The sequence below is a fragment of the Amblyraja radiata genome, chromosome 3, assembly GCF_010909765.2.
Source record: "Amblyraja radiata isolate CabotCenter1 chromosome 3, sAmbRad1.1.pri, whole genome shotgun sequence".
Lineage (NCBI taxonomy): Eukaryota > Metazoa > Chordata > Chondrichthyes > Rajiformes > Rajidae > Amblyraja > Amblyraja radiata.
The window spans coordinates 12,613,756-12,638,366 of record NC_045958.1 but is presented as its reverse complement, the minus strand read 5'-3'; the positions used below and the strand labels follow the sequence as shown (position 1 = coordinate 12,638,366).

The 24,611-nt window shown below is 42.6% G+C and overlaps 1 protein-coding gene across 1 annotated transcript in view; it reads left to right on the top strand.

Annotated features, from left to right (window-relative positions):
- Positions 1 to 4,950: 4,950 nt before the first annotated feature.
- pcsk1 (proprotein convertase subtilisin/kexin type 1) overlaps positions 4,951 to 24,611 on the top strand; it is an 80,865-nt gene continuing 61,204 nt past the window's right edge. Inside the window, exons 1-3 of the mRNA XM_033017305.1 lie at positions 4,951 to 5,520; positions 21,200 to 21,304; positions 22,444 to 22,566. Coding sequence (XP_032873196.1) covers positions 5,341 to 5,520; positions 21,200 to 21,304; positions 22,444 to 22,566 — 408 coding nt within the window. The 5' untranslated portion in view covers positions 4,951 to 5,340. The remainder of the gene's footprint in view (positions 5,521 to 21,199; positions 21,305 to 22,443; positions 22,567 to 24,611) is intronic.

Sequence of the window (24,611 nt, the reverse complement as noted above, 5' to 3'; positions counted from 1 at the left end):
CTTGCATTCTTTGTTCAGCATTTTTTGTCCTGCAATTTTAGTTTTCTGGACATTAATTAGTTCAGAATGAGACCTCAGTGGGTAAGGATATTTGGGGTCATAGAGTCATAGAAACATAGAAAATAGGTGCAGGAGGAGGCCATTCGGCCCTTCGAGCCAGCACCGCCATTCATTGTGATCATGGCTGATCGTCCCCTATCGATAACCCGTGCCTGCCTTCTGCCCATATCCCTTGACTCCACTAGCCCCCAGAGCTCTATCTAACTCATTTAAATCCATCCAGTGACTTGGCCTCCACTGCCCTCTGTGGCAGGGAATTCCATAAATTCACTACTCTCTGGGTGAAAAAGTTTTTCTCACCTTAGTCTTAAATGACCTCCCCTTTATTCTAAGACTGTGGCCCCTGGTTCTGGACTCGCCCAACATTGGGAAAAAATTTCCAGCATCTAGCTTGTCCAGTCCTTTTATAATTTTATATGTTTCTATAAGATCCCCCTCATCCTCCTAACTCCAGTGAATACAAGCCTAGTCTTTTCAATCTTTCCTCATATGACAGTTCCGCCATCCCAGGGATCAATCTCGTGAACCTACGCTGCACTGCCTCAATCACAAGAATGTCCTTACTCAAATTAGGAGACCAAAACTGTACGCAATTCTCCAGATGTGGTCTCACCAGAGCCCTATACAACTGCAGAAGAACCTCTTTACTCCTATACTGAAATCCTCTTGTTATGAAGGCCAACATTCCATTAGCTTTCTTCACTGCCTGCTGTACCTGTAAGCCAACTTTCAGTGACCGGTGTACAAGGACACCCAGGTCTCACTGCAACTCCCCCTTACCTAACCTAACCCCATTGAGATAATAATCTGCCCCCCTGTTTTTGCCGCCAAAGTGGATAACCTCACATTTATCTATATTATACTGCATCTGCCATGCATCTGCCCACTCACTCAACCTGTCCATGTCACCCTGCAACCTCCTAACATCCTCTTCACAGTTCACACTGCCACCCAGCTTTGTGTCATCCGCAAACTTGCTAGTGTTGCTCCTAATTCCCTCTTCCAAATCATTAATATATACGGTAAACAGTTCCGGCCCCAACACCGAGCCTTGCGGCACTCCACTGGCCACTGCATGCCATTCTGAAAAGGACCCATTCATTCCTACTCTTTGCCAACCAATTTTCTATCCACGTCAACACCCTACCCCCAATACCGTGTGCTCTAATTTTAGTCACCAGTCTCCCGTGCGGGACCTTATGAAAGGCTTTCTGAAAGTCTAGATACACTACATCCACTGGCTCCCCTTCATCCATTTTACTTGTCACATCCTCAAAAAATTCCAGAAGATTAGTCAAGCATGATTTCCCTTTCATAAATCCATGTTGACTTGGACTAATCCTTTTACTGCTATCCAAATGCCCCATTATTACCTCTTTAATAATTGACTCCAGCATCTTTCCCACCACCGGTCAGGCTAACTGGTCTGTAATTCCATGTTTTCTCTCTCGCTCCTTTCTTGAATCCCACATAACATTAGCCACCCTCCAATCCACAGGAACTGATCCTGAATCTATTGAACGTTGGAAAATGATCATCAATGCATCCACTATTTCTAGAGCCACCTCCCTGAGGCCCCTGGGATACAGACCATCTGGCCCAGGGGATTTATCATCCTTCAGTCCCATTAGCCTACCCAATACTATTTCTCGCCTAATGAAAGTTTCTTTCAGTTCCTCTACCCCCTTAGATCCTCTGTCCTCCAGTACATCTGGGAGATTGTTTGTGTCTTCCTTAGTGAAGACAGATCCAAAGTACCTATTCAGTTCTTCTGCCATTTCCTTGTTGCCCGTAATAATTTCACCCGTGTCTGCCTTCAAGGGACCCACATTTGACTTTGCTACTCTTTTTCCCTTAACATATCTAAAGAAGCTTTTACTGTCCTTCTTTATATTCCTGGCCAGCTTCCCTTCGTACTTCATCTTTTCAGCCCGTATTGCCCGTTTTGTTTCCTTCTGTTGTCCTATGAAACTTTCCCAATCCTCTGGCTTCCGGCTACTCTTTGCTGTGTTATACATCTTTTCTTTTAGTTTTATTCTATCCCTAACTTCTCTTGTCAGCCACGGTTGCCTCCTACTCCCCTTAGAATCTTTCTTCCTTTTCGGAATGAAATGATCTGCGTCTTCCGGATTATGCCCAGAAATTCCTGACATTGCTGTTCCACCGTCATTCCTGCTAGTATCCCTTTCCAGTCTACCTTGGCCAGCTCCTCTCTCATGCCTTCATAGTCCCCTTTGTTCAACTGCAACACTGACACTTCCGATTTAACCTTCTCCTTCTCAAATTGCGGATTAAAACTAATCATTATTATGATCACTACTTCCAAGCGGTTCCTTTACCTTGAGTTCTCTTATCAAATTTGGTTCATTGGACAACACTAAATCCAGAATTGTCTTTTCTCTGGTCGGCTCCATTACAAACTGCTCAAAGAATCCATCTCGGAGGCACTCTACAAACTCTCTTTCTTGTGGTCCTGAACCAACCCGATTTTCCCAGTCTACCTGCATATTGAAATCCCCCCATCACCACAGTGGCATTACCATTGTTACATGCCAGTTTTAACTCCTGCTGCAACTTACACCCTACATCCGGGCTACTATTTGGGGGTCTGTAGACAACACCAATTAGTGTCTACTTGCCTTTGCAATTCCTCAACTCAATCCACAGTGACTCTACCTCGTCAGTCCCTATGTCTTCCCTCGCATTATGAAACCAGCTGCCGCAAGCCCTTCCCACAGGACGGGATTTTAACAAAAATGTTACATGTATAAATAGTTCTTACATTCGGGAACTGGTTAATTAAGTGGTGGGATTATTACCCTGTCCTAACTATGCCTTTGCTTTAACCGGTGATCACATCCATCCCATCCCTCCCTCACAAAGATGTGAGATTTCATTAAGAACACACTTGGTTGAATAGATGCAAGCGGCGTGTAAAGCATCTCTTCCATGCATGCAATATATGAAGCCGATGAAATGAGTATCCCTTTCCAGCCTACCTTGGCCAGCTCCCCTCTCATGCCTTCATAGTCCCCTTTGTTCAACTGCATCACTGACACGTCCGATTTAACTTTCTGCTTCTCAAATTGCAGATTAAAAGTAATCATATTATGATCACTACCTCACAGAGTCTTAGAGTGATACAGCGTGGAAACAGGCCCTTCAGCCCAACTTGCCCACGCCGGCCAACATGTTCCAGCTACACAAGTCCAACCTGCCAGCAATTGGTCCATATCCCTCCAAACCTGTCCTATCCATGTAGCTATCTAACTGTTTCTTAAATGTTAGGATTGGCCCTACCTCAACTACCTCCTCTGGCATCTCGTTCCATACATTCACCATTCTTTGTGTGAAAACTTACCCCTCAGATTCCTATTAATTCTTTTCCCCTTTACTTTAAAAATTGTGCTGCGGGTCTAAAGTCATCTGTGAGAAGATAAGTACATAGATTATGCACTCAACGGTATACATTGAGTACCATGAGTATCAAGGCTAAATTACTCATGAAGCTCAGATATTAGAAGAACACCCTCAAACCACCCATAGAGAATATTCTGAAAATTTGAGGAAGAATCTTCAACCTGAAATGTTAACTCTGAACCTTTGTCCACAGATGCTGTCTGATGTGCTGAGGATTAGCAATGATTCTGCTTTTATTTCAGTTTATGTATTTCACTTCATGGAACAAGATAAATAGATCAAAGGCTAATTTCTTATCAATTCCTCCAGCATCTCAGGCAGTAATATCAATTGAGGAAGATATTGCCTGTTTGGCTTTGTAGGATCAAAATGACAAGACAAATAGTATCCTTGCAGTAACAGAGTGAATTATTATTAAACCTTACTCGGGTATTTGATAAAAACCATGACTTGAGATTTAAAAAAATCTGATGGACATCTGATTCGGCTGAATTAAACATTTTTTAGCAAACAAAATGAAAACTTTGATACGCTTTGCACTCGGGTCGAAAATACATTCTGCACAGAAACATAGCTTACAACAGAAAATGCTAAACGTACTTTCGATTAGAATGATATTTTAGATTAGGTAACCTGCTTATCACGTTACACATGATTTTAAATAAGATGCACATGATTTTAAATAAGATGCACTTTGTAACATTTAACTTCAGTTTTAAATATGACCCGAATAGATGTAAATTCAGTGAATAACTAAACAAACGTCGGGATAAAGCTGCTGCAGTCCTAAGGTTTTGTTTCCCTGATCTGAAGGAATGATGTACCGTGATTGTTATCACACACGTCAGCTCCAGATGACTATTTTGGGAATAACTTTTGATGCATCTAACGTGATTTGTTCGGTGCCATTTTACTGCGATTTTCAATCTCCCACAAATAAAGGCCACGAGTAGTTTAATTCATGAAACCTATGCACATCTGTCATACTTGCATCAAATACATTCACCAAAGTGCTTAGTGCCACATCTGTTATTATGTGTAGGCTTTGCAACCCGAGAAGAAACTCTGTTGATTCAGTTTGGTAGTTAATCATTCAACCCTCTCCCCGCTGGCTGCTTAATGTAGCAAAATACAACAGCAACATTGGGCACTGTGTGCAATTGGAGGCATTTGGCGGGTACCGATATCCGATCCGTGGGTAGGTCGGAAGCTTTGTTGCTGTTTCGGTCTCTATCTAGCCCATCATCCAGGCAGCCGAAGAGCTGTTTACGTTCCTTGCTATCAGAATAAACATTAAAAAAATAAAACGTGCAATCGTTTTCCGGAAACGACCTGTGATTATATTTTTTGCTGCATTTTATTTGCAATCCCTGCTTACTTCGAAAGGCATTAGTTGGGAATTGGATTGCTGTTTTACAAGCTATCTCCAGGTGGTATTTTATTGGTGATGATGTCGGTGCAGCTAGCAGCCCCGCTGCTGGGATATGACGGCTGCCGAGCGATGTGATTTCAGCAATGGACAGTTCCCATTAAAGATGTGTCACAGCACTTACCCAATGAATCCCTCTGACCGCTTTTCACAATTCCCTCGTGGGGAACATTTGATCGACACTGTTATGGAAGCTACAGCGATTTGACGTCAGGGCGATGCCTTGCGTAGCATTTGGTGCGTAGACACTATTTTCTATTCATGCTCGGAGATACCGCTTTCATTTCGCTTGACAACATCCAGCTCATTGCAAAGACACTTCACCGCCTCCCTACATACTACGGGACCAGCCTGAGCCCTCGCAGTGTTTGCCCCGATCCTGCGGAGCTTCCTTCTTCCAAGACCCTTTATTCTACGGCATCGAAACGACAATGAAACTGAGATGTCCTTCGCTGGGATTTGCAGCTCTCCTGGTGTTGGTGCTCTGCTCCATCGCGGACATGGCCAGCACAGCCAAACAATACGTTAACGAATGGGCAGTGGAAGTGGTTGGAGGAGCGCAGGTAGCGAGAGCTATTGCCGAAGAACTGGAGTATAATTTTGTGGGTCAGGTAAGGATTCTTTCGTTGCAACCTACATTAACATTGCACCGAGCAAATGTAATGTCTAATACCAGCATGGTCGCAGGTGGTGTTGCTTTACCAACCAACCACACTGTCCAGCGACAACAGAATTCCCTTCAACATGTATCAGTGGGGATAACTGATATCATGCCATTATGTGAGCTTTCAGTAGATGTGGTGTCGAAATAACAGCAAGAGGCGAAATTCTAAATAGCTGTCTCGGTCATTCCGCTCGCTTTCCTGTGTTTTGTACTTTAAAATATCTTTTTTTGGGGGGGGGGGGGGGGGGGAGATACCGAGCATCATTGGGACCGAATGTCCGCTGTATCTGTAGATTGGGGACTAGCAATGATGCATGGATGGTGATCACAAGCAGATTCCATTCCAGGACCAAACACAAGTGTGGATTTGAAAAAAATACATAAAATTAGTGGTAGGCGTGAGCAAAAGATAAACTGCTCAAAGAACTTAGCGGGTCAAGCAGCATCAAGAGGGTAAAACAAGTGTAGCTCCAGATTCCAGCATCTACTGTCTCTTTCATCGGACCATCCCCGTGTCTTCACCTATGTTGCTTGATCTGCTGAGTTATTTTAACAGCTTGTTTTTTAACTTCGGATTCCAGCATCTTCAGCCTCTTGTATCTCAATAGTATCACCTGCTTCATTCCGATATAGCCCGCTGGTCCACTCAATGTATGCATGAGCGCACGAGTCTTTTGCCCCTATCCTCTGATATCATGAATGTTCCCCAGTTCTCATTCTAATCCATTTTAAATTGGATCCTCTATTGAGTGGCTAGTGAGTTTATGCCCATAATTATGTTGGCAATCAGTTTCTAGTAGTCCTGTCTCTCCTTTAGCAAGGTCTGCAGAGAGCAGCCAGTTACACGAGGCTATCCTGAAGTTGAATTTTCGGCTGAATTTGATTGCCCCGAGATACTGTACATTTACCGGTGAGACGTCTTTGTCAATGCCAGATCAATGGGCAAATTCCCTGGCCACTATCTTGATATTTACTACACCCAAGGAGTTCTTCCACCGTTGGCTTTGGAGAGATGAAGAGCAATGACATTTAGGTTTATGCTCATAATGATGTTGACTGAGAGTTTCTAGCACCACGATATGATACCATCGGTAACATAGACCACAATCGTATAAAATATATGCTTAGGGTTATGCGAATAAACGAATTATGTGAATAATATGAATAAATAAATTGCATCCCGTTCGTATTACATTCACATGTATTACTGTGTGGGTAATACACTGACAACAGAAAAAGAGGCTTTGGTACCGATTAAGCGTTGTGCAAGTCCGTACAAAGTCCTCCCCCGCTTGTGAACGCCAGAGTAATGTACAGCTAGTACATACGAGCAAGTGTTTGAGAAGAGCGGGTGGATGGATTTGCCGGCTGCTGCGGGGCTACAGGTATCTTCTGTCCTGTGGGAAGTTGGTTCGCGGTCATATTTCGGAGAATTGTTACAGTGAATTAGCCGAGATCTTGCAGCAGTTTACTTTTTGTCTATCTGCTGTAACCCGGGGAGGACCTGTCATTTGCATCACAATATTCCCACACAAGGCGTTTGTTTCTAAATGAGTACAAAGGGTATTTTGGAAACTTTCCTCTCTCCTGCACTATTATTAACTCCAGTCACACAAAACGGGGGAGTAGGTTTGTACTCAGATATATTTTCACACAGGATATTGACAGTACGGTTAATAAATAAAGTGCCCAGACTTTAATTGAAGGTCTGCACTATTTTTAAATCTGTGCTTATTCCTATCCGTTGCTTTTATAAATGTGAATACGAATTTATTTTTAAACAAGCACAAAAGTGGAAGAAATGCCATCCACTATTTTGATGCATTAAATACTCCACCCTTAGCGATTAGGAAAAACATCTAAATTCGCTGAGAATAACAGGAACTGACAGAGGAAACAAAACATTTGACCAGGTGCTGGATATGTACAATGTAAAGAAAGATGAATTGATATATTAAACCAAATAGATACGACTTTAATATTTGGTTGCAGTAAACATGTCTCTATATTTCAATTATCTTCTCAATATTTCCTGCAATGTTGTAAAAAAAAAAGTCCCATTTGATAATTGGTTGGTGTCAAAAGGATTCCAACCCTAACTGTAGATCCAGATATTCATATTTAAAAAAAAATCAATATAGGTTAAACCCTCAAGTTAAACAGGAATTATTTTTTCAGCACTAGCCTTCTGCATTTTAGATTCCTGAACTGTCCGATCAGATGGTTGGATACTTAATTCTGATCCTATTGATTGGGAAATGCCGGTCTGGTAAACTGATGTCTAATTCTTCCACACTATAGGTAAATACATATCTACCTATAACCTTCGTATCAGTCTCAATAGAAGAATAGATAATGGTTGTAGACTTTCAAAAGAGAGAAAATTTGTTTCAAAATTACATCTGCCTTCACTGAGTTGTAGCTCTTCAGATACAAGAATTGTACACAATATCTAAGGTCCAGGTTTGGAAAATTATTGCTGGAAATAGTATTGAACAGGAGGGCAGATTAGAAGAAGACCTTGGATTTGCTGACGTTGTGAATATGGTCCATCCATATTCTATAATAGAAATATTTCTAGAATAGAAACATAGAAACATAGAAAATAGGTGCAGGAGGAGGCCATTCGGCCCTTCGAGCCAGCACCGCCATTCATTGTGATCATGGCTGATCGTCCCCTATCAATAAACCGTGCCTGCCTTCTCCCCATATCCCTTGACTCCACTAGTCCCTAGAGCTCTATCTAACTCTCTCTTAAATCCATCCAGTGACTTGGCCTCCACTGCCCTCTGTGGCAGGGAATTCCATAAATTCACAACTCTGGGTGAAAAAGTTTTTTCTCACCTCAGTCTTAAATGACCTCCCCTTTATTCTAAGACTGTGGCCCCTGGTTCTGGATCATACACCCTAAATCATATGATTTGGTCAGAAGACAGACGCAAAAAGCTGGAGTAACTCAGCGGGACAGGCAGCATCTCTGGAGAGAAGGAATGGGTGACATTTCGGGCCGAGACCCTTCTTCAGACTGCTTAAGGATAAGGGAAACGAGAGATATAGATGGTGATGTGGAGAGATAAACAATGAATGAAAGATATGCAAAAAAATAACAATGATAAAAGAAACAGACTATTGTGTGCTGTTTGTAGGGTGCAAATTAGAACAGTACGACGGTTGTGGTAGGGATAGAGAAAGAGAGAGAATGCCGGGACTACCTGAAACATAGAAAATAGGTGCAGGAGTAGGCCATTCGGTCCTTCGAGCCTGCACCGCCATTCAATGTGATCATGGCTGATCATCCACAATCAGTACCCTGTTCCTGCCTTCTCCCCATATCCCTTGATTCCTCTAGCCCTAAGAGCTCTATCTAACTCTCTTTTGAATGCATCCAATGAATCAGCCTCCATTGCCTTCTGAGGCTGAGAATGCCACAAATTCACAAATCTCTGGGTGAGTATGGAACACCTCATCTGATTTAGTCAACTTGTTAACATTGACTTGGAACTCAGCCTTCAAATGTCAACAAATGCAAGCATCATCGATGCACTGCAGCTTAATTGCAGAGATTTTGGGTGACCATAGTTCTGGAATGCAGGGAACCCCAGTTGAACACATTCCATGTGTTTAAGAAGGAACTGCAGATGCTGGAAAATCGAAGGTACGCAAAAATGCTGGAGAAACTCAGCGGGTGCAGCAGCATCTATGGAGCGAAGGAGATAGGCAATGTTTCGGGCCAAAACCCTTCTTGTGTGAACATATTCCATGTTGTCTTGTAAATTAGGTCCACTCCATTGTGAGGTTTGTTGGAGGTGAGATATGGCATTGTAGTGAGAAAGGTTGGAAAATGTTTTGGGGCAATAATGCAGACTTGGCAGTTGGCTTTGTTGTGGACATTGGTTAGGATCGGGGCTTGCATGCTAACATGAAGCAAAATATAAAATGTATGCTTAGAGAAGTCTTATATAGAGCAGTAAAATTGCCAAATACACGCATATGGCTATTTTGGCCTTAAATATTAGTTTTGATTGTTTTGAAAACATCCCTATTTTATTCAGAATATCATTGATTTTATTCTCTTTCGAAATGTTTCCGCTTTCTTTATTCATTGTATTACTTGTCACATAGTTCATTGAACAATGTGCATTATTTCACATACCTGGTGAACAGCAAAACTGAACTGCAATCATTTAATGATTTTTATATACGTCCGTAATTTAACTTAGTGACACAAATATCAAAATTCATCATCAGTGCAGTACACAGATGATGAATTTTGATATTTGTGTCATTCATTTTAATAGCACTTGTAAAAATCATAACATTATTAACACGATGGCATAGTAACAAAGCTGGTAGTTGTGCTGCTTCACAACTCCAATGACCTGAGTTCAATCCTAACCTCCACTGCTGCCTGTGTGGCGTTTGTGGGTTTCCTTCAAGCGCTTTCGTTTTTCCTCACATCTCAAAGGTGTACTAATTGGTACTTGAATTGGCAACTGTAATCCGGTCGCCATTATGCAGGTGAGTGCTACAATTTGGGTGAGGTTGATGGGAATGTGGGATTAAAATGTAATTAGTGTAGGAATAGAAACATAGAAAATAGGTGCAGGAGAAGGCCATTCGGCCATTCGGCCATTCATTGTGATCATGGCTGATCGTTCCCTATCAATAACCCGTGCCTGCCTTCTCCCCATATCCCTTGACTCCACTAGCCCCGAGAGCTCTATCTAACTCTCTCTTAATTTCATCCAGTGACTTGGCCTCCACTGCCCTCTGTGGCAGGGAATTCCATAAATTCACAACTGTCTGGGTGAAAAAGTTTTTTCTCACCTCAGTCTTAAATGACCTCCCCTTCATTCTAAGACTGTGGCCCCTGGTTCTGGACTCGCCCAACATTGGGAACATTTTTCCAGCATCTAGCTTGTCCAGTCCTTTTATAATTTTATATGTTTCTATAAGATCCCCCTCATCCTTCTAAACTCCAGTGAATACAAGCCTAGTTTAGTTGGTCTGAAGGATCTGTTTCTTGCTGTATGACTGTATATATGTCCATGCATCATGGGCAGACATACAGTCATGCAGATAAGATAATATTGCAAATCAATACTCAGGTACACAATTTTAAAGTCTTTATCAAGAGATTGGGAAGCAATTAGAATGAGGTGTACTGGCACTGATGGGGGAGTGTAGTAGGAGGGTGTGGGGGACAGTATTGAACTCGGATGACCGTGGAAGCCAAGTCAATGGACTTTCTAAGGCGGGGCTTGACAGATGCTTGATTAGGAAGGGTATCACGGGATATGGGGAGAAAGCAGGGGAATGGGGTTGAGAGGGAAAGTTAGATCAGCCATGATTGAATGGCGGAGTAGACTTGACGGGCTGAATGGCCTACTTCTGCTCCTAGAATTTATGGACATGAAATCCACAGAGTAAATATCGAGCAGAATGTTTTATATCATGAAGACAGAGGATTTCACTAGCTCACGTTAGAGGAGTAGAATTAGGCCATTTGGCCCATCGAGTCAACTCCGCCATTCAATCATGGCAGATCTACCTCCTAATCCCATTTTCCTGCCTTCTCCCCAATAAAGAATGTGTCTATCTCTGCCTTAAATATATCGACTGACTTGGCCTCCACAGGATTTGAAAGTGCACCACTCAATGTACAGTGGTGATGCAATGGTTACATTACCAGACTCATAATCCTAGACTACCAGTTCATGACCTGGTTCAAATCTCACCAAGGGAACATGACATTTAAAAGTGTTTAAGAAGGAACTGCAGATGCTGGAAAATCGAAGGTACACAAAAAAGCTGGAGAAACTCAGCGGGTGCAGCAGCATCTATGGAGCGAAGGAAATAGGCAACGTTTCAGGCCGAAACCCTTCTTCAGACTGATTTAAAAGAGTCATTTATCTAGAATTTAAAAAATATATAGCATCTCACAAGGGAGCGGTGACATTTAGGATCAGAGAGTTGCCTGGATGGTTAAAAAACACATCAAATCAAAGTTTCATGGACCACAAGCCACTAGATTGGGCTAAAAATCTTAATGGCTCACTAATGTTTGTCAGGGGAGGAAATCTGCTGTCCCAACGAGTCTGGCTTAAATGTCACTTCACACCCACCACATGCGGTTGACTGAAGCAGTCTAACAAGCCATTCAGCTGCAGTGACTCACCGTCTCGTCCTCCAGGGCCTTTAGCAATGAATAATAAATGTGGATAGACACAAAAAGCTGGAGTATCTCAGTGGGACAGGCAGCATCTCTGGAGAGAAGGAACAGGTGACGTTTCGGGTCGAGACCCTTCTTCAGACTGCAGATGCTGCCTGTCCCGCTGAGTTACTCCAGCTTTTTGTGTCTACGGTTTAAACCAGCATCTGCAGTTCTTTCTTACACAATAATAAATGTGGACCTTGTCTGCGGTGCCCAAATCTTGAAAAATAAAATACAACAAACATGATCTTAAATGGAATAGGGTCTAAAGATGGGTTCCAACCAGAAATATCACCCATCCCTTTTCTCCAGAGATGCTGCCTGACCCTCTGAGTTACTCCGGCACTTTGTCTCTAGCTTTGGTATAAACCGGCATCTGCATAGAAACATAGAAACATAGAAAATAGGTGCAGGAGTAGGCCATTCGGCCCTTCGAGCCTGCACCACCATCCAACTCAGTTTCCTATACCTACCTTCTATCCATAACCCTTGATCCTTTTAGCCACAAGGGCCACATCTAACTCCCTCTTAAATATAGCCAATGAACTGGCCTCAACTACTTTCTGTGGCAGAGAATTCCAGAGATTCACCACTCTCTGGGTGAAAAATGTTTTTCTCATCTCGGTCCTAAAAGACTTCCCCCTTATCCTCAAACTGTGACCCCTTGTTCTGCAGGTTCCTTCCCACGCATAATCATAAATGGGCCAGTAGTCAAACAAGCATATAAAATAAATTAGTCAAATCCTGAAGAACAAAATGTGAGGGGCCACCTATTGAATTTGAAAACCTTCACAAATATGTAGAAATGGCAAACATGTCCTATGAATAAGAATTGACCAATAAAAGATAGTAAGAAATGTTTCCGGCATTTAGCACGGTGAGAGTTATTATTGAAGGAATTAATTTTTTAAAGGTATGACTGAAGATGACTAAGTATAGCTTGTATCCTGTTTCTAGGGTGTGGAAGACATGGTTAAGGCTACATTAATCGCTGAGTAATGAAGCTCATTATGATGCTGCCTACCTCATAAGAGTGGATGAGAAACATGACTCAAGAAATCGTCAACCAATAAGGCAGGCTAGGTTTATTTCCTTGGAGGATATTAGTCAGTCAATCAGATTACATGATCTAACAGTTTTCATGGATACTTGTTTATGTTTGCTAAATGTCTATATTATTTACAGAAGTGACTAAAATACAGTTGTAACTTGGTACCAGTTGTAAGTTTTAAGTTGTTTGATATAATTTTGGCCGTTACATTGAGTTACAAAACTAAAATAAACACATTCCCGTAGACATATTGCATACTCAAAATTAGTTGCACAAACTAAGATGCTTATGCTGATCAGAGAGTTATGCCCCTGTCCCACTTAGGAAACCTGAACGGAAACCTCTGGAGACTTTGCGCCCCACTCAAGGTTTCCGTGCGGTTCCCGGAGGTTCCCGGGGGGTTTTGTCAGTCTCCCTACCTGCTTCCACTACCTGCAACCTCCGGCAACCACCTGCAACCTCCGGGAACTGCACGGAAACCTTGGGTGGGGCACAAAGTCTCCAGAGGTTTCCGTTCAGGCTTCCTAAGTGGGACAGGGGCATTAGGAGAAAGGTTGAAATCAGAAATAAAAGTAGTGCTTTTGTATTTAATACAAATTTTAAAAAAAAAGGTAATTGTAGATCAGGAAGTTCATGTCAATAATTGGCGACATAAATCGATCAAAAGATAAAGGTACATGGTCTCTAATGTGTTATCAAAAGAGGGATATTGATTGATATCTTGAGGATATGATGAACATTATGAAATTATTCAATGCAGAGCACTTGATTTCCAGATAATCTATATCAAATCTATCATGGAGTAGTGAGTTCAACATCGTTACAACACTGGGTATTCTGGATAAGTCCTTGCTTTGAATAAATAATTTGCTGAATGTGAGATAATAAGGTGAATAGATAGTACAAAGTACGAAGTTCCCCTTACCACTTCCAAGGTTTCTAACAGATCTAAATTCACAAACAAAATTGCACCTAATCTGAGTGACAGACTAACTAAATTACTGTGGAAGAAGAGAGGATGGATGACACTGACAAGACTACCACATAACTGGTGTAGAAACTAGAGAAAAGAATACTCTTGGAAGTTCAAAATGCTTTTAATGGATGCTTGAAAGCAGGAAAACCATCAGATGGGTATCGGGACCAACATAGAAGGGAAATACTTATGATATTTCTGATTTGTGGAAAGAAAGTATTGATTTTAAGATTTTCTCTCATTGGCATTCCCAAGTTTTAATCATAGGTTCATTATTTTGCACATAAGATTAATAAAGATATTCAGGTAAAACCGTCTATCTCACTGCACTAAAGGTCACCTCAGATGTTTGAGCTAGATTAGGCAAGAATGACCTCCTCAACACAAAAGGTCGCTAATTGTTTTGGTATTTGCTCAGGTGCACAGTCACCGTCACCTGGATGTTAATTCCTTTTTGTGAGTAGATGGGGGAGCAGTCAGACACAAAATACTTTGAGAATAACAGCGTATCAGGAAACCGCTCCCAAACCAGTGACATCTGCAGTTAACCAAAATGTTTTGGTCTGCCTGCAACCAACACCATTGAAAGAGGCATGTTGCCAGCTTTGTTAGGCTAATAACTTTTCTTAGATAAATTAACAGGAGTTTTTAACTTACATTTTTTGAGCAGAGGTTCCAATGAAAACAAAACAAGAACACTGAGAGGACAGAAGATTTGACAGGCACATTTTTCAGTTCACAAGGCAACCTCACAGTTGCTTTCCTGAGGGACCCTGTGAAAGGTCCAGTTTAGAGATTATGTGGTGGGAACCTGGCTACAAGACATGGAAGCAAAATATGTAAAGTTTGCAGTTCTATTCTTAAACTGCAGAGATGATTGCTTGCGAACTGTATATTGTAGGTGTCAAAGGGAGGACCATATTGGGTACCACTAATGCATAGTATTTTGGGATTCGAAACATAGAAACATAGAAAATAGGTGCAGGAGTAGGCCATTCGGCCCTTCGAGCCTGCACCGCCATTCAATATGATCATGGCTGATCATCCAACTCAGTATCCTGTACCTGCTTTCTCTCCATACCCCCTGATCCCTTTAGCCACAAGGGCCACATCTAACTCCCTCTTAAATATAGCCAATGAACTGGCCTCAGTACCTTCTGCGGGAGAGAATTCCAGAGATTCACCACTCTCTGTGTGAAAAATGTTTTTCTCATCTCGGTCCTAAAAGGTTTCCCCCTTATCCTTAAACTGTGACCCTTTGTTCTGGACTTCCCCAACATCGGGAACAATCTTCCTGCATCTAGCCTGTCCAACCCCTTAAGAATTTTGTAAGTATCTATAAGATCCCCCCTCAATGTTCTAAATGCTAGCGAGTACAAGCCGAGTCTATCCAGTCTTTCTTCATATGAAAGTCCTGCCATCCCAGGAATCAGTCTGGTGAACCTTCTCTGTACTCCCTCTATGGCAACAATGTCTTTCCTCAGATTTGGAGACCAAAACTGTCAGATTTGGAGACCAGATTTGGAAACAGAACGATTGTGAACCGCAATCCCAGCAGTAAACTGTTCCGATTCTACCTTCAGTTTGACAAGGAAGGGAGTCAACAGATGTCCAGCTGGCATGAAGTTATACCTGTTACAGAGAGTGTAGTTGATGTTCTGCTACATATTTGAACATGACTGCTTTTGGAGGCAGAGCTAGTGCGAAATAAAAATAATCTGCTGGAGCAAACAGTGGTGTGCGCTTGATATGGTTCATGTGTTTAATGTAGAAGCTAAAATCGCCAGCTATCTCAGGATCATTGGTCTTATTTGTGGCACATTACAGTCCGTGGCACACAATTGCATGAGACTAATGGTTTATTTTCCAGTGTGGTGAATTATATCCAGTGTGCTTGCTACTGAGGGCAGACTGAAACATAGAAACATAGAAACATAGAAATTAGGTGCAGGAGTAGGCCATTCGGCCCTTCGAGCCTGCACCGCCATTCAATATGATCATGGCTGATCATCCAACTCAGTATCCCGTACCTGCCTTCTCTCCATACCCTCTGATCCCCTTAGCCACAAGGGCCACATCTAACTCCCTCTTAAATATAGCCAATGAACTGGCCTCGACTACCCTCTGTGGCAGGGAGTTCCAGAGATTCACCACTCTTCTGTGTGAAAAAAGTTCTTCTCATCTCGGTTTTAAAGGATTTCCCCCTTATCCTTAAGCTGTGACCCCTTGTCCTGGACTTCCCCAACATCGGGAGCAATCTTCCTGCATCTAGCCTGTCCAACCCCTTAAGAATTTTGTAAGTTTCTATAAGATCCTCTCTCAATCTCCTAAATTCTAGAGAGTATAAACCAAGTCTATCCAGTCTTTCTTCATAAGACAGTCCTGACATCCCAGGAATCAGTCTGGTGAACCTTCTCTGCACTCCCTCTATGGCAATAATGTCCTTCCTCAGATTTGGAGACCAAAACTGTACGCAATACTCCAGGTGTGGTCTCACCAAGACCCTGTACAACTGCAGTAGAACCTCCCTGCTCCTATACTCAAATCCTTTTGCTATGAAAGCTAACATACCATTCGCTTTCTTCACTGCCTGCTGCACCTGCATGCCCACTTTCAATGACTGGTGTACCATGGCACCCAGGTCTCGCTGCATCTCCCCCTTTCCTAGTCGGCCACCATTTAGATAATAGTCTGCTTTCCTGTTTTTGCCACCAAAATGGATAACCTCACATTTATCCACATTATACTGCATCTGCCAAACATTTGCCCACTTACCCAGCCTATCCAAGTCACCTTGCAGTCTCCTAGCATCCTCGTTCGGGCGTTCGAATCTGTGACTATTTTTCTACAGGCAAAGGAAATTGCTAATTACGTACGTGGCAATTAAAGTAATCCCAGGTCACTCAGAAGCGGAGACCAAGGGCAAGGGATTTTAATGCATTACCGTGGTGTTTGTGTGCAGATACCAAATGATCTTGATGCAGATGAATAGAGGATTATTGAGCAGTTACAATGATGTCTTTAGCATGCAGCAATTTAATACTTGAAGCAAGCTGTTCAAAGTGCATTAATACATGCTTTAACTGAGGCTGTAGTGGTCTGATGCCTGGGAGCCATATGACTAAAGTCACCAGATGAGTGGAAGTGTCAATATACAAGTGTTTAACATGTTGGAGCTGCTATTCACTGCTCTGATGCATCAGTCAAAATCTTCAAAATGGCACGGGGATGCTGAACACGACAAAGCAAAAGTTGGACTTCCAGGAAGCACAAGCCAGCCAACCCACTGCCTTTTCAGATAACGTTGCGAAGAAGGAGGAGGATGCAGAGATATTAAATGCAAGAGGAGAATAGAAAATTGCTACCACGTTATTATTTCCACACTTCACATATCCATCAGAAATCTATTTTCTGTGCTCTGGTATTTTTCCCAACACAAACCTGTCCAGCTTGCAGTCAAAGATAGACACCAAATGCTGGAGTAACTCAGCGGGTCAGGCAGCATCTCTGGAGAAAATAGACGAGTGACGTGGTGGGTTGGGACCCTTCTCCAACACAAACAGTCAACTATCCATTTTCTCCAGAGATGCTGCCTGACCTGCGAAGTTACTCCAGCATTTTGTGTCTATCTTTGGTATAAACCAGCATATGCAGTTCCTTTCTATTCCAACTTACAGCCATGTGTCCCTTCCACACACCCCTCCTTCGCACAACTTCATGTTTCACGTTATAGGCCAGTGAACCAAAAAACATGCAAAACCAGAAGGCTGGTTTAATATTCATGTGAGTCAAAATAACAGGAATACAACACTGTAATATTGTGTAAAAAATCCACATACATGTCCTTGAGCAGGTTCTTCTTTCTAGAGTCTTACGCGTACAACTTCTTTAATTTCAACATAGAAAATAATAGGAAAGATCCCTCTCTGAGTTGCTTAGTTTTAGTTTTAGAGCTATTACAGCAACAGAGACCTGGGTCCAATCCTGACCACGAGTGTTGTCCGTACGCAGTTTGTACATTTGTGCTCCGGTTTCCTCCTACATTCTAAAGACGTGCAGATCTGTACGTTAATTAGCTTCTGTAATTTGGCCCCAGTGTGTAGGATGCGAAACTCGGATAACATAAAACTAGTGCATAGTGCCGACTATCGATTGTCGGCGACGGCTGAAGTGTCTGTTTCCATGCTGTATCTCTGAGCTAAACTAAACTAAAACTATATTTGAGGTCTTGATAGAACCGGGGTCTATAGCGCTGTGAGGGAGCAGCTCTACCAGCTGTGCCAATGTGCCGCCCCATCAGGGGCGGAAAACCCGGGGGGGCCAGAGGGGACACGTCCCCCCCCATGTTTTGAGAGGTGGGGGACATCCCCCCCAAGTTTTTGTAAACCGGATTTTAAAACCCGGTGAAATCTCCGCTTTCCGCGAGACAGTGGGGGTGGGACTGATGATCGAGGGCGCCGATTGGACGAGAGAGACGTCGGTCTGCAGGCAATGGGGGCGGGACATGATGATTCAGCGCAATGATTGGAGGAGGGAGGAGTGGGGGGGGTGGGACTGAGGATAGAGTGCGGTGATTGGAGGAGGGAGACGTGGCACAGACCTGCGCTTCACCCGCAGACAGGATCGATCCCGGCCGGGTCTCCGGCGCTGTCCCGAGTGCCCCCCCCCCCACCCCCCATGGGTGGCCAGAGAGGCCAGAGAGGTCGGCAACAAAGATCCTCCGCTATAGGATCTTTGGTCGGGAGTCAGACGGGCGCGGTGCCCCCAGGCCCAAAGCCAGCGCAGAGAAGCAGCGCTACACCCAGCACACTCTGCCTGTCCCGCCAGGTGAGCCTACAGCCCTTCCTGGGCTTGCGGGAAATATGGCCAGCGTGGAGAAGCAGCGCTGGTATCCCATCAGTCCAGACAGGGCTGTAGTTAACCCGGTGAGACAGACAGAGTTGAGCTGCATTTAGCGCTGGATTGAGCCTCCGAAGCCTCGCTCGTGTGTGTGTGAGTGTGCGCATGCGCGCGTGGCCGCCAAAAAATTGTGTCCCCCGGTCCCCTCCATGTTTTGATAGTGAGTTCCGCTCTTGCGCCCCATCATGCTTTTGGCTGATGTCCTGTAGGTTTAAGAGCCTGAGAGGGCCCCACCTCAGACTGCACCAGTAGCAGCGGTAGAGGCAAACTCAGCCATTGAGATGCAAGTCTGCATGTGAGGTGGTGGAGAAGGAGGCAGTAGAGGATAAGAAGTGCTTTGATGAGCATTCCCACTTTCAGGTCTGCTTTTGTCAGCCTGCGATTCATGGCTCTTCTGCACTGGAGCTGAGTTGTTGATTACTATCCTACAGATTGATGCGCCAAGGGGTGCCTGTCCCACACCCTCTTTTAAATTACATCCATGATGTGCAATCCCTCAGTGAGGACTAAAATGAACTTTCTTCATGGAGATGCAAGGAACTGCAGATGCTGGTTTATAAATAAAGACCAAAGTGTCAGAGCAACTCAGCGCGTCAGGTAGCATCTCTGGAGAACATGGTTAGGTGACATTTTGGGTTGGGAACCTTCTTCAGAATTGCTAACTTATTTAATGCTCACATTGGATGGTCCATCTAGGTAGCCTTGTTTTCCATGGACAAAGGCAGCAGACCTCATATTACCCTTAGATAGCAATGATTTCTTCATTATCCCTGCAAGCATGCATGGCACGACTTCATCAAATGCCTGTTCACTACATATTATTTGCATCAGTTCTACACAGTTACAACTCTGAGTCATAGTATCTGCATGAGATCAGAAACCTCTTAGTCTTCCGACATCTACTTTCCATTGTTTTATTTGTCCCCAGCACCTGCCCTTGCTCACCTGTAACTTGAGTTTCACTAAATCAAAGCACAACCATCGTTCTGGGCAGGAGTGCTGAGATGGTGACCCCTCAGAGTGAGTGACATCATCTGAGAAGAAGTCATCTTTATCCTTCTATTACACATGGGTAATTGACCTACGGGAGGTTACAGGCAAGAAAACGCAGTGATATCTGTCAGCAAAGACAAGTGTACAGGGTGGGGAAGGGGGTGACCTTCAAAGTCCTGGTACACTGGGAGCTGTGAAGAACCAGAGGTGTATTGCAGGGGGAGGGGAAGAGATTTAGGGAGAGCAGGGAGACCAGTGACACACAGAAACCCCAGAATATTGTGTCACATGCTCATGGGTAGTTTTTGAGTCCAAATGCTCATTAACTTCACCAGCCAGGAGAAAAATAAGGCATGGCCAGTATATTAAGTATTTGAGGCTTCTTCAGTTAACATCAATAAGCCTCAAGAATGCTTAAGAGCATCAATATGACAGGGTTTTGTTTCTCACTGTTGTGTGTTATGAGCCAATTGGCAGGAAGGTATCGGATTTCTAACGTGCATTTTAACATGCTATTTATCTCCTGAGCCTTCTCCTCTGCAGGCTATATTTGCAGAGCCATGTCCTGATGCCCACAGGAAAGAGACAATGACTGAGAAAAATGGCACAAGCTAATGGATAGATGGACAGCATTTATGACATTGCATTAAAATGAGATGGGTTGCCAGTAGTATCTGGATAATGGAAATCCCATGGAAGCAATTAGACAGGGATAGGACAAGATGCCACTGGCCTTTGTCCATGGGAAATCAGACATCAGCAAATGCTGGAAATCTAAAATAAAAACAGAAAATATTGAAAACAACCAGCAGGCCATGCAGCATGTATGGAAAAGCAAACCAAATTAATGTATCAGCTTGAAGACCCTTCATCCGATACAGAACTGTATTCACTATTCAGATTCATAAACTGCTTGGATTGTTGAATCCAGGTGAGGGGCACGAAAACTGTCTTAAATCCATGACTATTTCAAGCATGTCTTCTTAAAGGGATCAGGGGGTATGGAGAGAAATCAGGTACAGGATACTGAGTTGGATGATCAGCCATGATCATATTGAATGGCGGTGCAGGCTCGAAGGGCCGAATGGCCTACTCCTGCACCTATTTTATATGTTTCTATGTTTCCCTGATAATGCAGTGTTTGAGTAAAAAATTTATACCAAGCTCTGGGTTTCTGTACGTTAACAAACCCCCCCCCCCCCCCCCCCCCCCCCCCCCCTCCCTCCTAGTGTGTCACTAAAATTACTGCACTCTTTGTTCACAATCTTCAGTACTTCCTCACAACCAGCTAAAATCATCAATCTGTAATTATCAGGTCACTTCCTTTCTCAAACAATAGTATGACTTTTGCAGATTTTATCCAGTCCAAATATGCAAATCCCGAATCCTAAAAGATCTGCAGAAATGATGAAAAATGGCTGAATGAATAAAATCTCATTTTATTGGTTGACATAATTCGCATTAATCAATCTGTTCCATCTTTACTTCTTTAGATTGGAGAACTTCAAAATCACTATCTACTCCGACACAAAATTCATCCAAGAAGATCTCGAAGGAGTGCTGACCACATTACAAAACGATTATCTGAAGATGAACGGGTACAATTCATTTCCTTATAAGATTCAAATAAGGCAATGGCAGATTCTATATATTAGTGGTTGCATAAAAATAAAGATGATCAATACTGTTCATAAAACAATTTTGCATGATTTAGTAATAACACATTTGCAGTTATATGATCTCGTCTTGTATTTACCTTTCATGGACTACATACACTGACATTTCCTCTTCCTTCTGGTTAATTGACCATTCATATAGAACACGTCAGAATGTCATTCCATTCTATCATATAGAACAAGTCAGCTGTGTCTAACCAGAAAGGAAATAACCTAACTATGGTCATCGAAGGTACACAAAATTGCTGGAGAAACTCAGCGGGTGCAGCAGCATCTATGGAGCGAATGAAATAGGCGACGTTTCGGGCCGAAGAAGGGTTTCGGCCCGAAACGTCGCCTATTTCCTTCGCTCCATAGATGCTGCTGCACCCGCTGAGTTTCTCCAGCAATTTTGTGTACCTTCGATCTTCCAGCATCTGCAGTTCCTTCTTGATAACTATGGTCACCACTGTAATGGAAGTACACTTTTATGAATAACTAGTTATTAAAATATCACATTGTGTATTTTCAGCAAAGAGTCCAAATAAAAAGGAGCGTAGTTTTGTTCAAAATGAGAGCACAAAGGGAGAATCTATGTGTGATACCCGAATCAAGTGGATATTTGCAGGATCTCCAGGCCTAGGCCCACATTCAGTCTATGGGAACTGTACACTATCATGAATTAATACTTTAATTTATAAGGCTTGAGAAGCAAATCAGAGGGAAAGTTAAAGGAGACAAGCAGTTTGAAAGATCTGGCATATTAATTATTGATGGGGCTTTAATCCCCTGATTTATGTAGATCAAATCAATGCAAACAAACACATTTTATTTTCAAAGAGATTGTGTTTCAGTCTAGATGCAGACATTAAGAGTAGCAGTTTTGCAAATCTATGGCAGAGGAGGGGAAGCATTCCTGAGGAAGTTCTCAGCAAATGTGTTTCTATCATTATCAGTATAAGAATAAAATTGAAGTTTTAAACAAACTGAATTACATTCTGGCTCATTTATAAAACTGTTTGCGAATGATAAAATGAATAATATGTCCCATGTTCAATTTTTTGTATGTCACTTAACTATAGGTGGCTTGGGCAGAACAACAGTATGAAAAGCAAAGAAGTAAGCGCTCTCCACCAAAGGACTGTGCAGATTGTATCGCAGAGAAAATGTTTACTGATCCCATGTGGAATCAACAATGGTATCTCGTGAGTGCTTTGATTAGTATCAATAATATATTTGTGTATATTGTATATTAGTATCAATAATATATATGTGTATAAGGATTTGAGTATAGGAGCAGGGAGGTTCTACTGCAGTTGTACAGGGTCTTGGTGAGACCACACCTGGGGTATTGCGTACAGTTTTGGTCTCCTAATCTGAGGAAAGACATTCTTGCCATAGAGGGAGTACAGAGAAGGTTCACCAGACTGATTCCTGGGATGTCAGGACTTTCATATGAAGAAAGACTGGATAGACTCGGCTTGTACTCGCTAGAATTTAGAAAATTGAGGGGGGATCTTATAGAAACTTACAAAATTCTTAAGGGGTTGGACAGGCTAGATGCAGGAAGATTGTTCCCGATGTTGGGGAAGTCCAGAACAAGGGACACAGTTTAAGGATAAGGGGGAAATCTTTTAGGATCTTTTAAAACAATTTTCACACAGAGCGTGGTGAATCTCTGGAATTCTCTGCCACAGAAGGTAGTTGAGGCTAGTTCATTGGCTATATTTAAGGGAGTTAGATGTGGCCCTTGTGGCTAAAGGGATCAGGGGGTATGGAGAGTAGGCAGGTACGGGATACTGAGTTGGATGATCAGTCTTGATCATATTGAATGGCGGTGCAGGCTCGAAGGGCCGAATGGCCTACTCCTGCACCTATTTTCTATGTTTCTATGTTTCTATATATATAACATGTATAGTAAAGAACTACTTTAAATAGTAGCTTAAGGCAACTCTTTAAAATTGCATATACCTGGAGGGGTCATTATTAATTTCCATCTCACATTCTAATCTTCCAGCTCTTGACTTTAGTGAAGACAAAGCCATACTTAGTCCTTGACATTGCTCCTGGAATATACCAGAGAATGGTATATGTGCTGTTTATATACTTATGATTGAATAGCACCATAATTAAAATTAATGTTTGCTGGGTTGACATACATAACAGAAGATCAGGTAGTTGTGTTGTGACTTATCGCATATGTAGAAACTGGAGGGGGCCCCTTAAGCTTGTTCCACCTCCAGTGAGATGATGGGTGATATATAAAGGTTGGTCCCTCCATCCATCTCTCCTTGCCCCATTTCCCAAAATGTTTTCTTCAATCTCAAAGTTAGGTATTCACTCAACAAGTATCATGAGAACCAAACTAAACTTCCCATGTATCAGTGATTCCTAACTTTAGATGTTAGGAATGTTGATCACGACATGTTAACCGTTGCAAAGCAGATTTCCAATGGACTTGCTTCACCGTTTTCGTCGCCATTCAATCATGGCTGATCTATCTTTCCCTTCTAACCCCATTCTCCAGCCTTCTCCCCATAACATCGTATACCTGTACTAATCAAGAATTTATCTCGGTCTTAAAAATATCCACTGACTTGGCCTCCATAGCCTTCTGTGGCAAATAATTCAACTAACTTACATCATACATTAGCATCCCCATCAGCCAAATACCTTCAAATTTCTAACTGCAGAATTTAAGACCATTTTTCGCCAGTATAATGGTGTTGGCACCACAAAAGAATGGCCTTTTTCTTTATTCAGATTCAAGATCATAGTCTCATATTGTTATGTTCATTGTTTGCATTTGTTATTCTCTTGCTCCTTTCTCAGTTTTCTGCATAACATTATCAGAACAACTTAATTTAAAATATCTGTTTCGCAGATGTTTGCACATGTCCTTGATTAATGATGTCTTGCATGTTGTCGAATGTATTCATCAGATTTTCTCTGAAATTGTGCAGAGAACCACAGTAATAAATGGAACATTGGGCATCTGATTTTCCTAAATACGTCGATGGCTGATGAATCATCTTCTAGCTGTTGCATACACGGAGAAACATAGAAACGTGGAAAAATAGGTGCAGGAGTAGGCCATTCGGCCCTCCGAGCCAGGAATATGATCATCTAAAATCAGTACCCCATTCCTGCTTTTCCCCCATATCCCTTAATTCCTTTAGCCAGCCCTAGGAGCTAAATCTAACTCTCTCTTGAAAACATCCAATGAATTGGCCTCCATTGCCTTCTGTGG